Genomic DNA, 17519 nt, shown 5'->3' on the forward strand with positions numbered 1-17519 from the left:
TGTAAAGGTAAAAAGTACCAAGTGGGGAAAGGTTTCCGAACTAGGTCAGTGAAAATAGATTGCTTGTTAATCAGGAGCATGCAAACTCCCCTTACTGAAGTACATACATGTAAGAGTTCTCCCTCTGTTGTGTAAGGGTTAGGTCCTTCTTCCTAGAAGTTGTATTGCTATTTGTCTTGAAAGAAAAAGGCCATGTCATGGATTTAATTCTGGATTGCATTTGTCACCATGGCAAGGGAGGGGAATGTAAAGATTACAGAATATGATAGCCGTGTGTCCAAATGATGGATTCTGACTGGGACTTGCTGACAGGACTCCCAGTTTGGTCAATGGCAGCAGTGTGTCCTGTGTCCAGAGGCAGACCATACACTTATTTCTTGCAGACAACCTGAGCATGTCTTGAGAGGAATTTGCAGCTGGAAGTCTGTCTTTGTTGGCTGAAACCAATAGCAAGGGTTCACTTCTTTGCTGGGGAAGGAGGAAGCTTTTGAATTAAGGGATGTTTGTTAGCTGTGCTTTAGTCCTGAACACCACCTGATCTTGTTTTCTTACTGACAGTGTTTTCTTACTGACATTTGAAATGCAGTTTTGATATAGTAGGGCTCCTGAAAGATTTAGAATGCCAAGTTTAAAACTGTCTGAAAGCAAATACCTTTTTATTATAAAGCACAGCAATACAGAAGACAAACTACAGCTGAGGATTGTTCATCCTACAGGAATTCTGGAAACACAAGCTTATTAAATGATCAGAAGTGCAACTGTTTATGACAACCACACTGTTACATTCAGCTGTCTTCTGTCTTCACAGTGCTCAGCTGGTATCTGTATAGAGAAGAGTTGATGTGATTATTTTTAGTTATGAGATCAGGATCAATCTTTATGGATAAATCTCTTTTAAAACATGAATCTTGCTACTCTGAAGTGGGGAATTGTCATTTTGATTCACAAAATCATAGAAGGAAGGTCCAATCTGTAATTCTTGAGCAATTTGGCAGTTTTAGCAAGATCCATCTGAATAGTACTTGCTATAGATTTGCTGCAAATGATTTGCTGATTTCTGTTTTAAATTCACTGCAGTGCTTAACTGGAATATTTTTCACTTTTACTGGAATACCCCCTTCCATTGCACGGGAGTAACTTAACAATTAACTGCCCCTCACAGAAAACTTTCAGCTTCAGTGGATAACAAAGTTGGTGAGGACAGTATCAGTCATGGTTACCAGATCCATACAGCCACCTGCAAGAACCAAAAACCAGCATAAACTCTGCTGCTGTTTTCTTCAAGCCTACTTCCATCATGTAAGTGCACTGTAGTGTGCCCAGCTACAGCTACCTTAAATGAATAAACAGCCCAGGACTGACAAAACTGACTTCATAAACATGTCTGTGGATGCTTTTATCTGTCCACAAGTGGTTTATTTTCCACTAAGAGTGTGCCACCTTGTTAAATGCACTGTTGATATTTAGGCAGAGGATGAACCACATAGAGCATTATAAGAAAATGAGTAGAATAGGTGGTCTCATCCAAGTAATTTCTGTTGTGGTTTAATTCATTCCAAAAACGTTTATCCAGGAACATGTTTTGTGTGAGGGGCTTACATGTCAAAGTTGTATTTAGGATATCAAAATGGCAATACCAACCATTTTGTAAAATTTTGATGCCATCCCTTATTTTGTCACACATGAAGCTAAAGAATCACAGGATCTTAAATCTGGAAAGGACCTTGAGATTACTTAGTCTGTCTTGCCATTCTTAGGTGAGTTGCTTCATTTCCTCCCAGCCCTCTCTTTAGAGGTTGTTGAAATCTGATTTTCCAAACTGGACCTGCAACTGGGGTCCTGAGGTCCCCAGTTCTGAGGCCTTAGCTACCCTGAGCTGAATTAGTTCACATATTTAGAGAGAAAATATGGCATAATTAATAATAACATATGTAACCCTTTTTTTCAACTTAGATTATACCTGACGAGATACTGACCATCAAAAACATCTATAAGTGGAGTTCCTGGAGCAGTGGGGATATTCAGTGTTGTCTCACTGATGATGTTGAGGAGTGATTTGACTTCTGATTCTAGGTGCTCCACTGTTTTTATTACCTTCTAATGGAAACAAGGGAGACAAATGGAGAAAGGAGGTAGACAGAGGGTCAAGTAGAAGGAATTGCACCAGATGCGTTTGCAGAAATGCAAACCTCACATCCTATCATGGCAACAGCTAATTTAATCTGTAATGCATGCTGCAGGTTTAAACATTCCTTGTGTTCTGCTGGCCTCTAGTGGCACCAAGTATTAGCGCTCAGTTTTGCAAGAGTTATGTTACAGCAGCCCTGTATAAAGAAGAATTTAAATTCTTGGAGCTTTCCATTAGTTTTTTAATTCTTTCTCATTTCTGACAGAAATGCAATTTATTAAATGCAATAAAAGAATCTGCATGGACGATGAGAGGAGCTGATGGGGTAGAAAGACAAGGGCTGGGACTAGAGCAGAAGAGAGGTGATGTTCCCATTTGAGAAGCACAGCATGAAGTTTGGGAACTACCCAGCTGAGAATAGTTAACAGGTATCTTGTGAGTGCTTAAGACACCAGGGGGAAAAAAAAAAATCAAACTTTTCAGCTTTCCTGGAATCCCTGTCATAGAGCTCATATAGCTCTTAAATGTCAGCAGAAACTCCTCTATCAGTGTTGGGAGTCACTTGCAGAACCTACATCTACCCATAAATCAGTGTGAAACTTAACAAATACAGGTTCTGAGGTTTTTAGATGAAAGGCACAGATGAGGATGTTTAGATTATAAACATTCTAGAAAAGGCTGATGTATGAAAATTGTTAATCAGTTTTTTGGAATTCATTAAGATTATATATTTCTGGCGATAATGGCTTTATGGATTTATGGATAAATATGACATCTGAAAAAAGTAGTCCAACCTTGACTAGAATCAAGTCAAGAAGGGACATTGTCTAGAAACATTCTTTTTCTTTGGTCAAAAGGATAGGGTAGAAGTCTGGTAAGGTTCAGGAGCCAGCACAATCCCTCTTACCTCTTCAATAATATCTAAGCGTTCGTGGAGCATGTGTTCATTGCACCAGGTTCCTCTTTCCAGACTTCCAGGTGCCATACTGACAGGATCAGCAGCAGCTGGAAATAGAGACACAGGTAATTGGCAGAGGGTTAATAGCAGTCCTTGCCTTTCAGATTTATGAAGTGATATTTTGCATGCTACACAGCATTGTTGATGAACCAAATGTAGGAATTGAACTTCTTTTCCAATAACTACAGCTGTGCCCTAGTAGTTGCCTGCACATGTCATGTTGGTTGGAACATGGTGTTTTCTCTTGCCATGGGTGTTTTGTTTTGTGTATGTGTGTATTTGTTCTACATAATCTATTTTTTCCTACGTGTGTAAGGTAAGTTTATAGGCTGTGACTCTCTCTCTTAAGTGTCAGACCTAACTGTTGGGAAGATCTGCCTAACACAACCGTTCTTCATAGACTTCCTTCAGAAGCAGCTGGTGCTGTAAAGCTTTGAAGACTAGCTAAGCTTGTCCACTTTGTATATGGATGCTGATGATTCCTCTGTGCCAGAAGGTTGTCCCAGACAGTCTCACTTTGCAATGGGAAGGGAAACAATAAAAATTGTTTTATTGCTGAGCACATTTGCTGACTTGGCTATATACAAAGTCACATTTCTCTGTCAGTTATCTGTGTTTACCTCTCAGTACTCATGAGCTCTTGCTCTTTGAACTTTTCATTCTGCTGGCTGTGCTCCATCAGTCAGTAGCTGCTGATGTCCATGTTTTAGTGGAGCCTATTTGCTTTTCATAACTTTTGTGCAGCATTCAGTAACATTTTAAATTTTCAAATGTGTGCAGAGGACCGTAGTGGAATATTTTAAACTGTGCTAAAGTGATAACCTATCTTCCTGCATGTAAAGTTAAGTTTGGCTCTTGCTTGATGCTTGAAGCAGCTAGGATAATGAGGAAGCAGCAGTAACTCATTCTGTCATTGTTTGTAACAAAGACAAAACTGAGCTTGTGTTACAATGAACAGTAAGACACACAAGAGCAGTAACTAATTCTGTCTTCAGTGCTGCTGTGCCAGAGCAGTGGTTTGGAACTGCTGCAGTGCTTTGTCTCAAGCCTGTGCCAAGATTTCTGGAGTGTAGGTGTCAGGTGATGGCAAACGTGTGTCAGTAAGGATCACTGCAGTTTGGAGGCGATGAGGGATGTACTCTGAGTTGGAATGGCATCCTTGGAATTGGAGGGAGGAGGAGGGATTACAAAGTGACCTGACGTACTGGGCATTATTTAGAAATTGGTTTGGCAGAGATTTGGTTGGGGTTTTTTTTAGTGCAGTACCAGAAGGTGGTGCTGTTAGAACAGAATCCCGAAGACTTGGTCTACCTGTTTACAGAAGGGCGCTGAAATACAGCAAGTACTTCAACACCAGCGGCTTTGCAGTTGCCCTTTTTTTTCCTCTTTGCTGCTAGTGATGGTGGTTTATGAGTCTTGTTACTGTCTTAGTGGTCAAGTGAACCGTGCTATTTCTCAAAATTTTTGCTTTACATGTCTTTTTTTCATTGTGATTGGAACAGTGTGGAGATAGTGAAATTGTGGTGGCTGATTCCCTAGGCAGGTGTTTGTAGGTGAGGGGGTTAGATATGATGGACTGACAGTTAGTCAAAGCACATGTATACACACCATGATAGGTACCATGTACAGCCAGTGTAAGATTGTTGCATCTTACTGTGAGCTTAGCAAAGCACTGCACAATTTTGTGTGCATCGTGTGTACACACACAGAGCTTTGTGTGTACCTAGAGAAGGAGGTAAAGGGGGTTGCTATGGGACACAGGACTCAGTAGCTCCTGGTTCCTTGGGTTCCTCTCTGGACCCAGAGGGAGACAGCTTTCCATCGCTCACAGCACTGTGCTGCCTTACCAGCTGTAATGGCCATACTGAAGGAGGACCAAGTCCTTGTTTGACTGGGCTGTAAGATATCACTCAGAGCCATAGAATTAGTGCAGTGCCTAAAAATTTGAGAAACAGGCCGAGCCTAAGTGTCTCAGGAAACACCTGACAGCTGATGTTAGCAAGGCTAAGGGTTAGTGTAAGCAAAAGCGTGTCTAGTGTAGACCGCACAGTATGGAGCTGTGAGAGGGCTGAGCTAGGAGAAACCCTCTCAGGACCTGCATGTCCATGTCTTGTTAGTGACTTTCACACCAGAACAGAGCTGTTCAGCCTCTTGCAATTGCCTCTTAACCACCATGCCAGAACAGGCTATTTCAGCTGCTGCTGGCTGGGCAGTCAGTGTAGATTTCTTTTTTCTGAGTCCTGGCTTGAGGCTTTGGCTTCCCAAAACACTCGTTATTCTGTTGTTTGGCTTTAGCTTTTAAGCCACAGCTTTATCTCTGGGATGGGCTGTTCACAGGACACATCCGGTCCCTTGTAAATGTGGCACATATCTGGGTCACTATGGTCTGGCAGTTCAGCCAAAGCAGTAATTTCCATGTGCTCAAAGAGAGCACGTGGAATGTTGCTTAGGAGCACTGCCCTTCTCTATTTCAATTGGTGAAAGAAAGGGACACAATCTGCCTTTGGCACTGACCTTACTCCAGCAGCATCTCTACTTCATATATATGAAGTCACCATGTGACATTACAGTCACCATTTAAAGGAAGTGAAGAGCAGAAGGCTGCAAACTATGTAAGCAATAGATTCATGACTTAGGATACTTCCAGGTACTTGCTTTCTGAAGTTACTGAAGAAACGTTCTTTAAATGTAAATTGGAATTTTTACTTGTCTCTCTGCATGTGCTTTGAAACACAGACAACTTTGGTAGTAAGTTTTGAAGCTAACCACTTTTAAGAGTGAAGTGTTCTTTGTATTCCATATAAATTACATATTTAAAATGTGTAGGTGTTTGCAACTTCTGACAGCTTAGGCAAGTGTGTAGGAGGCATATTTCAATGTCTTAAATATCTCATTTGAAACTTAATAGATTATTTCACTTGCAACATTTCAATATGGCAGAGAGAACATTACTTTTTAGTTAATGTCCCATCTGCAAATTTCCACCTGATGTTTCTTGCAAGTGAGATGTTCAGTTATGTTCTTGAAATCCATTCTAGTTGATATATAGGGTGGTTATTTTCCATCAAGAACCGGAACTCTTGTGTTCAAGATAAGAAAACGACTCATGCCTTTTTTGCTCTGATTAAGTCCTCTGTGCTACATTGATGGCACCCATAAATCTAGGTAGTTCTAACCCTGGGCTGTGATGCAGTCAGACACCAGCAGGGAAATGGAGCATCTCTGAACTGGTTGTTAATAAGGATCTGTTTACTAGAACATGCCTAAAGTTTGAAAGAAGTAGCACAATGGAGAGTAAGATCTATGTATTATGGTCAGCCTGACTGTACAAAATTTGGTTTTATAGCAAGGGAGAGAATGAGCAATGAAGTAAGAATCAAAACAGCCTTGCTAAACAGGTTAAGAGCAGAGGCCTTTGATTAAGAATATCCCTCAGTTAAGCTCTTCTGCCTCCTGTATATTTGATATATTCCCCCAACCCGCAAGATGTTCCTTCTCTGTGCTCCCTGATGAAGTTCCTTTCTAGGACTGTCAGGGTTCTTTCTATCCAGGTGCTGTTAAATGATTGATTTTGATCATCGAAATAGTTAATGATAAGCATCAGAATAAACCTAAGCAACTGCCTCTCTGCTGTCATTTTCTGTGGTTACTAGGACTGCCAGAACTGAAGTATGTGACCACACAGATCTGGTAGGTCTTTTAAAGTAACCTTCCTAATGACACGTTGCTGATCCAAATGAAGTGACAGGCTTGATCTAGAAATTGCTGGGTTGGGTTCTTTGGTCTGTGTTACAAAGAAGGTCAAGGTGAGTGACCACAATGTTTCCCATTGGTCTTAAAACCTGTCAAGTTCTTTGGCCTCATTCTATGATCAATGTGGTTTTGAAAGTTGACTGCAAGGTCGTGTTTGCACTCAGTAGGGCGGGAGGGATAAAACAAAGCAGGCCACAAGCCAAGTGGGAGACATGGGAGATTGAAACAGGAACCAGATGGCAAATGAGGAAACCTGAAAACACGTGATAGAGCAAGGGGAATAAAGGAGAACATGACTAACTCTTCAAGAAAACATGCTATGCTCTGTGTTTTTGTTTGCACTGCCTTAGGTTTAGAAGTATCGTTTTATTCCTAAAGCATGGAGCATAAGGTGGCTAGACAGCCTTTGATGAGAAAAAGAATGGCAGTAGTAATGATTTATGTTCCAACAGGAAAAAAGTCATGAACTGGAGGATCAAGTTCAAATGATTAATCCACTATCCAGTGTGGGAGGAATGCAACAGAATTCTGAATGGATTTGCTGACCCTTACTTAACTTATTTTTTCTCTAAATTATTTTTTCTCTAATGTTTTTGTTATGTGGTTTTGGGGTTTTGTTTGTTTTGTTTTAATTTCAAGAAGGTACATGAAAGTTTTTAATGCCTGATTAGAGATTAATCTGTGATCTATACATTCACTGAATACTTCAACTGCTGCCTAAGTGTCAAGTTCTGGAAAAGTTTCAAGCATAATAAAAAATCCAAGGGATTTCTCTGGTATCCAAGATTTACGATCCTCTGATAAGGGAAATGTCCTGAAATTAGTTTCTTCTGTGAAATTAGTTATTTTTTAAATTAATTTTAGAAGCTAAATAACCGTGTCAGAAAGTTCCAAAATTGTACGTGTGGTTCATATTCTCTTTATCAAGGTGCAGAATATGCTGCTAAGAATATTATTTCAGATCCTACATCGGGTAAGATTGTACTTGTTTTAATTATTTTTTACCTGAAAGAGAAGGAGCAAAGGGGGAATCTCATGGATTGGGGAATCTATTGATGGAGGTGGGTCAGGTAACAGCCCATGAGTTCTCACATCTTTGCCTTGTGTGTCCCATCCACCTGGGTGTGGGACTTGGTGTCACAGTGTGTTCTGGTCCCACACGTCACTTGTGCTTGTGAAATGTGCAAAACCAGAAATGGGACCTCATAGTAATTGTTCCTGACAAGATAGCACATATTTCTGTGTACAACTACTTCATTTATGGGCAGCTTTTGCGACCCCTGTAATTGTCATTTTGTAAGGGGATCCATCTCTCACTTACCCAGCAGTGGAGACTGAGAGGGAGTGCACAAGACCAGAGATAGTTCATGCTTCCAGTGGGTGGTTTTTTTTTAAAGCACAGAAAAATCCGGGCCTTTGCCATGGCTATGTGTCAGAAGCAAAAATGCTACTTGAAAAACTACTTTCCTTTTTTTGCTGCTTCTGTGACTGTAAGAAGCACTTAAGTTTTGTGTGTTTTCATTCAAAGGAAGAAGGATAGTAATTAAATGTTCCTGTGAGGGAACTATTGCTTGGAGCGTGTTTTCAGCATGCTGGTCTTCAGAACAAGCAGCCAGAGAATATCCTCTTGCACTTGCTTCTGCAATGGAAAATGACTACAGGGAGTTGGACTGATAAAAGGCACAAGTTATGTAATCAGCAGGTATGTTACTCTAATTCATACTGTATCTTACAATGATGCTTTGGGCTCCAGAAAAGTTTGCCTTTATTATGGATTTATTTTTGTGTGAATGCATCTTTGTTTTAGAAACCAAGGCTAAATATAAGGAGGATTATAGCTAGAAGCTGTATAGGACAGGAGGAGCTGTATCTTAGTGTCCATAAAAAAGCCAAGTTGTGCAGAATTAGTGAGTTTAAGGCTGGCTTGAAAGTGGAGATGTGAGATACGTAAATAATGGATACCATCATCAATTTGAGGATAACCACTGGTATCGGGGATAAAGAGTTTCTCAGTTTTCTGAGGACATGGCTTTTGGTCTGTGTTTAGTAATAGAAGTGATGGTCATGGGGAGTGGGTGAGGTGAGTCTGTGACTTATTAGTCAGCTCTGTGATTGTGTAGTTTTCATATGTCTAAGTCATGGCAGTAGAAAGAAGTAAGTAAAATGAAAGAATATAGTTTTTTCTTAAAATCTGAACAAATCTAAGAAGTTGCTTGAAGATCTGTTTTCTCTTGGCTGACAGTTCATGCAGTCTGCAGCAAGTCAGGAAGTCGAATAGTGGGAGAAGGGCAGATACACACACATACACACACACATAGTATATCCTGACATTCAGGCCCAGGATTACATCTGCTTCAGCCAGAGTAGATTAGCTGTGTTTCCGAATAAAGCCTCATCCTGCAGGTGAACAACAGGAGTCCTATATTTCTAAACTCCTGATTTTTTGGGAGAGTTTGATACTAACTTTTGCTTTACATGTGGAGGTCACATTGTCCACAGAGTTGAAATTCCTTTTAACTAAATGTACAAAAACATAGGGCTTTACAGATATATAAAATCTCTCTATAAAAGGCTCACTTCTGTACTGAACCCTGATCTCCAGATACCTCACAATCTTAAAAACCACAGTTATTTTGGGGTACACTTTGTTGTCACAAACTTTATTTCTCCTTCCTTGTTAGAAGGTGGTTTTGCAAGGACTGTAATCCTTGCTTTGGAGACAATGCTGGTAGGTTTCTATAAGGACAGAAAATACCTATAACATAGAGTATAGGTTAAACCATTATTAATTTGTTAGTAGAGAAGTATGACTCCAAGTCAGGCCTAAAATAGGATATCTATCATAAATTTTTACTGTGGCTTTAATTCTACAATGCAGTGTTTTAATCTCCTAGAGAAAAAAAAATGCTTGTCTGTGATAATGCAAATGGTCAATTTGGGGCAGAATCTAGCTGTTCTGAAAGGATTTTTTTTTCCACTTTCTAGATAATGGTCTAGCTTATAGATCTTCCCAGCTTTTATATTGCATGTGAATATCAGAGGATTCAAAATATCTTGAGAATTCAAAATATGTTAGATGAATGAAGAGAAGCATTCATACACTTGATTTACTTGAACTCGTAGTTAGAACCGGCTGAAACTTCTGCTTTTGGAAAGCAAATCACGCCACAGTGTGGAGCAGCGGTGCCTGGGTCCCTGGTAGAGCGCTCGGTGTTTGGTGAGCTCCGCTAACGGCCCGTGTGCGGGAGCAGGGGCTTGTTTACCCAGGAGCTCCAGGTGCACAAGCATGGAGCACAATCTTTGCTGCTGGGGCGCCTCACCCCTCGGAACGATTTGCCTAGAAACACATTTAAAGACACTGGCAGCCAAAAAAGCATACCTTTATTCAAGGTATTGTGCTCCAGGCTACATTGTGTGCTGCATTTGAGCAGCACCCCACAAATGAACCCAGCACGGGCAGCAAAGCACTGTAAACTGTGGCAGGAGCACATGGTTGCATCCAGAAGGGCTCCCGTGCCAGCCTCTCCTCCTGAATGATTTGGAGGCTGAGCTCTTTGTATATGAGATCGTTTATATTAATGGCTGAATTAAAACGTAAATTCTAGTTTGGCTGAATAATTTTTAAGAGGAACCCGTGGGGAGTTAGGATGGGGGATTCTGCAAGGGAATCATAAGTTATGTTCCCCAACTCAAGAGTAGCAGAATGAAAGTGGGGATGGCTTTTTTAAGCCTTCAGTCTGGCAGGGTGCTCCCCTGGCCATGACAGACACAAAATTTCTCATTTTGCATGATGAAAACCATTAAGACAGTAAACATGGTTTGCTGACTGAGTAGCTGCCACCTGGCATGATACTGGGTGCTAGTCTCCTCTGCAGTTATTATCAAAGTGCTATTCTAATTAACTGAATTTTATCTGAGTTTGCAAATTATTTTAGATTAAAACCCTCCTTTTATGGGAATAGAAAAAGCCTTTTTAAATTTTCTTTTATTTCACATTTATTTCAGCGAAGCTTGCAAAACTCACAAGAGGATAGTGAATTCTCGTGGAGTGAAAACAAGTTAGAGTGCTCTTGCTGTTGCATTGATATTTCTGTTCATCGCTGAGATAAACATCACAAAGCCAGTCAAGTAGGAGGGAGTCAGGGCAAGGAAGAGTGACTAGAACTTGGGGGCAGAAGGGACTAGCAGTTTTTTAGGAAATGTTTTGAATGTAATAGGATCTTACTACCCTGCCATGAAATACAACTATTGTCTTGTCAAGAAAGTAGGACCAGAGGGAAAATAAATCTGAGCCTCAGCTAGCAGAGAAGATGTAGTACAAACAGGCTGGGAAGCCAGGTTTGTGGTTACACAGGGACTGTAAACCCTTGAACTAGTCAAACTGAATAGCTTTGTCACACTACAATGTGATTACAGGTTATTCAGTGCTAATCTCTTGTTAATGAAAGTAGAATTCAGATGCAGGCTTATCAGATGTTCTCTGTTTATATTTTGTTCTCCCAAGGCCATTTGAGAAGTCATTATGTACCTCAAAATCTCAGGAATAAGCAATCCAAAGCAGAAGAAACAAAGTGGTGATGCTGTTACCAGAAAATTTAAAAAGAAGGCTTGGAAAAAGGAGAATCTTTCTCTAATCACCTTGAACTTCAATCTCATTTCCAAGTGGATTAGTGTGATATTAATACGGCTGCCAGAACAGTAATTATGGAAATTCGGAGCACTGTCTGCAGCACCTCAATGTGGTCCTAAATTTCTGAAGGTAGAGTGATTCTATCTCCTGTAAGAAGTAAAAAATTTCCAAATGTACCAAAGCAATATGCCTACAGGACAGACTTCAATGTCACAAAAATGGAGTCTTACCTCTCAAATCAGAGGATTTTGACACATACCTGTGTCACCTTCACATAAAGTGCATAGGGAAATTAAGCAATTATTTGCCTCCCCCTCCCACCCTATGCAAAGGCTTTGACCATACTGAGATTAAGCTACAGTTTCTGCTTTGCCAGTTCAGAGTCACTTACCTAAAAGATCTTGCTCGTGCAGGACTAGAACAAACGCCAGTGCCCAGAGGAAAAGCATGGTTCCAGCCTGCCCGGGCTGTGCCGTGGCTGTGCTGGAGAGCCCCGCAGCCTCCTTCCCTCCCTCCCTCCTTCCCTCCCTCCCTCCCTGGCTTCCTATCGGCTCCTCGTCCAGCCCTTCGTGCTGAGGTTTAGCCAGAGTTAGGCGGAAATATGCCCAGCCTGAGCCAAGATTCTTAAGCTGTTCTCCTCTGCTTCCCTCCTTTTGAAAACACCCTTCCAGCTCCATGCACAGCCTAGCTATCCAGCCAAGCTGGAAGTGACCCAGGATCCCCAAAGTTAGGGTTTTTTACATTTGTATTTATTTACACAGATTACAATGGAAATTGATGAAAAGCTTTGGATGCTGTAAATATAGCAAGTGGGGCAAGGCAAGGAAGGGAGAAAGGAGGAGGAAGGGTGCTGGTTTCTTTCCCTGTAGAATTTCATCTGGGGCAGGCAAAGCACTGGAAAACACGGTATCTTTAGATCTTGTGAGTTTATAGGGCTTTTACCATTGTATACTCTTTTTGAAGAGCACAGAAACACCTTCCTTGGGCAGTACAATGTGTGGCAGTCTTGTGGGACGTTACAACTCTCTGTGGTGCTTTATGTTTGGACATTATCATAGGATCTCCTGAGGAGCCATCTGAGCTCTTTTCAATTTGGCAGGGTTTTAAAATTGCTTGGGCTTGATAACATCACATGCAAAAATAGCACTGGCAATGTGTGTGATTTTTAACAGGATCTTGGTGGAGCATCGTCTTGCAGGTTCCTTGGTGTTGACTGGATAAGCATCAGTCTTTGACCCCTCTAGGCTGATGTTAAAACCCTTAAGGTGTCTCCTTCCTGGTATTATTCCTCATAATCATTTGAGTTACCTTTTTTCAAACTACTGCAAGAAAAAAATGAGAGGCCAGTAAGGCATCCTACTTAATCCCAAAGGCCGTTCATGGTAGACAGGTTGATGGTAGACAGTGGTTTAACCACTGAAAATAAACCCCTGCAAGCTAGAACAGATTTCTTCGGTCTTTACCACCCCCCTAGCAGTCAAAAAAATCCAGTTCTTTGAATATCTGAAAATGAGCCTGTGGAGATTCTATCTTGGAGTTCCAAGTATTATTGTCCTTGGTGACTTCCATGACAAGTTAGGTTGTAAGCTCAGTTGCAAGGCAAAATAGTCTCAGTAACAGAGATTCTGTGACTGGAATTTTTCTAATAACTTTAATGAGGCATAGAACAACCTCAATGTTTATTAAGCCCTCAGGCTTTGTTTGAATATGTTAATGTTTCTGTGAAATAAAAATTTAAATTAGCTGTGAAAATTGGAGTGGCAGTGTTTTTCTGGGTGTTTTGGTTTGAATCACTATGTAGAGTACTGCAATTCTTACAAATTCTTGTTTTGAGAATAAATTTGATTTTATGCCTGCTGAAAACTTACGTAAATCATAATTTCTTATTAACAGGTCCTGAGAGGGGAGCTGCAAAAGGTAACAGTGAGTCCAGCCTCAGTTGTACCCTGTGTTTCAATATGAGATGCTGATGTGGTAGGCTGTGATTTTTGAAGTGAGACGTTATCTGTGTGCTGTCTGTGCTTTAAAGAGAGGGGACTGGGGAGCACAAGAAGAATATTTATGAATAGTTGGCTGCTGTTTTCTGAATGTGTTTGTCCTTTGGCTCTGTCCTTTTTTAAAGCAGAATCATCCAATGCAATCTCTGTATTGCCAAGGGAGCCTATTCACGGAGGATTTCTGCAAGCTCTCTCTGCCATCCTCTGTGCCACACACTGAAAAGCAATGAACATTCATTGAAACAGTTTTCCCTTCAACACACTGTAAAAAATATGGCAATTTCCATTCCAGACCACCTTTGCTGAGGCCACTCACCCCCTTTAGAGCACGTTTCCTTGGGGTTCCTTCTGAATTGCTCTCAGACTGCAGGAACAGTTCAGTCCCTCTAAGGCACTTGCTGCATATTTTTGCATACTGTGTTATGTTTGACTATAGTGAGGTGCTGGTCTGATAGCCATGGAGAACTAAACAAAATAGTGTGGGTTTTCTCTAGTATTATCCTCCAGGGGTTGTTTCTGTAATCAGAGAGTAGTTTTTTCCACTGCAGGGAAATGCAGCCAGAAAGAATATTTCTGCCAAGTGGGATTCTCCTTTGCAGTAGGACTACCTGTCCTGAGATTTTTGGTCATCTTGGGTAATTATCTCAGATTGCTTTTGTAATTTATAAATACTCAGAAGGAAGCTGCAGGGTAAGACAACTGGCAACTAAAGTACAAAAAAATCGGGGGGATGTGACAATGCCCATTAAATTGTAAAGCAGGTTTTTTCAGAAGACAGAGGATGTGAGAGCAGAAGAAAGAATGTGATGCAAACATATTTGTGTTCTGAGAAGTTAGTCAGTAACTGATTGCCATCAGAGAAAGCATTCTTTAGCACATTCATCTTCGAAATGGCCATATATGAGAACACAATGAGATCATATGAATGTAGGTTTGCATAAAATCCAGCTGTTGAGATGTTCCCAAGACACTGGCAGCCAAAAAAAGCATACCAGTGAACAGGGATGTGAATTTATGCCAGCAGGCAGTTTGGTGAAAGGGAGAGCAAACATAAGGACTAAGTCTATTTTGGGAGGTGCTTTTTTGTTTGTTTTTGATACAGTCTTTCTGTATCTCTTTCTTGGACTAGTTAAATGCTTGGCAAAAGCAATAAATAACTGCACAGTGATCCCACAGGGTGCACAGGGAGAAGGAGTGGACTAAATAAAGTGTATATGTTGACAGAGGACATATGTGCCATGTGAAAAAATCACATTGCTATTGGACGTGAAATCCTGCAGCATGGGCTGACAAAGGATATAGCTGAGCAAACTCTTGGGAAAAACAGGACCTTATGTGAAACACAGAGAAAATTAAGTGGAGATTACTTCAGGAGACAAAAATATGGTAGGAAAGCAATCCTTGTAGGGAGAGCCAAGTGCCTTACCCTGAAGAGAAGGAAATTAAAGAGTATAATCACCACCCTGGATTTAACACTGGTGGATGATGAAATCTGTGCAAGGTTTGTGTCGTCTGCCTATCTGCCCCTGAGAGAAGATTTATCTCCATTAGAGACTGTGGAGGTACCTTAGGCTCTTGTCAAGGCTTAACTTCTGTCAGCTGCTCATGACCTGAAGTTCCTGCTACGTGGAGGCTGTTGAATACCTAATGTAAATTGAGACTTGTTACATGACCCATTTGGAAGAGGTCACTTGCTTTCACTCTCTTAATTCATTTGGTTTCTGACTGCTGGGTTGGAGCAGTTGTTGAACAGATGCAGAAGCAGAATTTTATTACCTGGAGAGGCTGATTTGTGCAGAACAGGCATGCGGCTTTTGGTCTGCTTCTCAGGGAAGCAGAAGTTTGCTCTGCAACAGTATTTCTGTTTGGTGAACAGATGAAGGACCTCTTGCAGTGGTGATTTCATTAGGATGAAGCAGACATTGCCACTGAAAGCTTTGGATAGTAGTGATTTTTAGCACGCATCCCTGGCAGTCTCCACAGAGCCTCCTTGCCTCTGTTGTTCTCGGGCAGCCTCTGTTGGAGTTACAGGTCTGTAGCCTTGAGTGAGTGATCCTTGAATGAGTGTTCGCCTTCCCTGTGCCACTGCAAGCCCCCTCTGGTCTGTTGCATGTCGACTTGCACTCGTGTTTATTATCTCAATTTGCAGGGGACATCAAAAAAATGTCAAGTCCTCCTGCTATTGTCATAAATGCATAATATCTGATGCAGTTCAAAAACCCATATCATGTGGTTCATAGTGTGAAACACTGTGAAGATCAGCTCTGTCTCTGCCCTCCCTGGAGAAGTTAACAAGACTGTGTGTCATGGAGCAAACTACTCTGGTCCAGCCTTCTTCAAAACAATACATTTTGTGCTACGCCTAGAGCCAGCAGTGAGTCACCTGCAGGAATTGACTCTCTGGTGTCATCTTGGTGCCAGCACACTAGGCTGGATTCTGTTTGCCAGCATTAGGTAAGCATCCCATGGCTTCAGGCTGTTTTCAGTCTGTGGCTGAAGCTTCCTGAGCAAAGATCTGCAAGGAAACTGAATCAGAAAGCTGAAGGAAAAGGTGGGCCACATGGAATATTAGTGAATTATGTTGTTTGTTTTGTATTTTAACAAGTTATGTCCTTTCATTTCACAGTTTTCAGGCATTTTATGAAGGCTGGCCATGCCTCAGGAACCCTATGAAATATGATATGCAGTGTGCCCACCCATTTTAATGAAAAGAAACCTTTCTTTTCTGTAAAAGAAACCTTAGAAAGTTGGATTAACTATATTCCCAGCAAAATTAGTGATTCATGAATAGACTCTTTACTCCCAGTCTTCTATTGCACACATGGTGGCCTAATATTTGCTCTGTTTTCTATTGCAGAAGGTTGTGGCCCTTTGCTGTTGTAACTTTACGTGCACCATTTGCGTCACCTAAAAATGGGAAATAGATCTGTGACTGTGTGGTGGATAATACTCGGGGAAAATAATACAGGGGAAGTCCTTGATTATTCCCCAATTAGAATTACTCAGCTAGTGTCTTTAGCAGATCGGTATTGCAAACCACACCAATTAAATGAGATAATTACTTGAAACTGAAGCCACAATTTCTTCCATGAAGGACCTGCTAATACCTGAGAAGCTATTCACGTGTTGAGTAGCACCTTGCTGAACACAAGCCATGACAATAGCAAAGGTCTGTTACTTAACGCCTGTGTACCTTTCTCCGGAAGGGGAGGCATCAGCTGTGTATGTGAAGCCTTTGAATATAGGTAATGTTTGCCATGTGAGTGGAGATACCTAACAAAACAGAGAAACAGCTGGAAATAAATCCTATTTTTGTTTGCCACTCAGCATGGTCTCCTCTCCTCTTAATTACCACAAGGTCATGGAGACTTGCAAGGGGAAGAATGACGTGCCAGAGGGAGAAGCCAAGTTGATCATTCTACTGCCAATTCTCTGAAAATTTACAGTATGTGTATAATTTTAAAGCCAATGCAGTAAAAATCCCTGGTTAAAATTCCTTTTGGAATACGTGTGTGAGTGAATATACAATGCTGTAGCAGGATGAGAGTAGTTCCTTTGTTATTATAGATCCCTTATGCCTTTAGCTGCAATTTTTCTTCAAACATGCTTCCAATACATGTTTCCAGGCAGAAAGTGAACAAGAATGTGTATGAATTTTTTTTCATCCTGCTGCCTGTGTAGTTAATCACATGGTGGATCCTGTCCAACAAGATTCCCCAACAGTACAGCTAGTTATTACTGTATGGTACTGATGGCTTCTCACCTCTTTAATTCCAGCTGAAAAACTGCAGTAAATGACAACTTAAATACTTTCATAATGCCACTACTTAACAGGAGAATGTGTGGTAGTTGCCATAGGGAAATCGTATAACCATAAGAAGGAAGAGAAGGGCCCATGAAAAGATTTCTATTAAAAGTTGGTTCAAGGCATGAAAAACCTTGTGAGCAGATGAACAAATGAATAGATTAGCACACTCCAAAGGCAGAACATTGACTCCAACTGTTGGAAAACACATGTGAACTCAACTATTGTCCTCCACCCCTTTTCTAAAT

At 41.0% G+C, this 17519-nt stretch overlaps 1 protein-coding gene across 1 annotated transcript; it reads right to left on the reverse strand.

The window, feature by feature from the left end:
• Positions 1 to 639: 639 nt before the first annotated feature.
• On the reverse strand, positions 640 to 11967 carry PLAC9 (placenta associated 9). Its single transcript, XM_066554725.1, has 4 exons — positions 11861 to 11967; positions 3036 to 3133; positions 1977 to 2097; positions 640 to 822 (listed from the first exon to the last, which is right to left on the reverse strand). The coding sequence occupies exons 1-4, from the start codon at positions 11916 to 11918 to the stop codon at positions 812 to 814; spliced, it is 288 nt and encodes a 95-aa protein (XP_066410822.1). The 5' UTR covers positions 11919 to 11967; the 3' UTR covers positions 640 to 811.
• Between the last annotated feature and the right edge of the window lie 5552 nt (positions 11968 to 17519).

The sequence above is a fragment of the Molothrus aeneus genome, chromosome 8, assembly GCF_037042795.1.
Source record: "Molothrus aeneus isolate 106 chromosome 8, BPBGC_Maene_1.0, whole genome shotgun sequence".
Lineage (NCBI taxonomy): Eukaryota > Metazoa > Chordata > Aves > Passeriformes > Icteridae > Molothrus > Molothrus aeneus.

Bases quoted from the DNA above. Each gene is read 5' to 3' on its own strand.
- PLAC9 (XM_066554725.1), bottom strand. From the start codon at position 11,918: ATGCTTTTCCTCTGGGCACTGGCGTTTGTTCTAGTCCTGCACGAGCAA. The intron at 3,134-11,860 runs GTAAGTGACTCT...CTCTATTTCCAG, and splicing joins GCACGAGCAAGATCTTTTAG to CTGCTGCTGATCCTGTCAGT. The intron at 2,098-3,035 runs GTAAGAGGGATT...TGTTTCCATTAG, and splicing joins GCTTAGATATTATTGAAGAG to AAGGTAATAAAAACAGTGGA.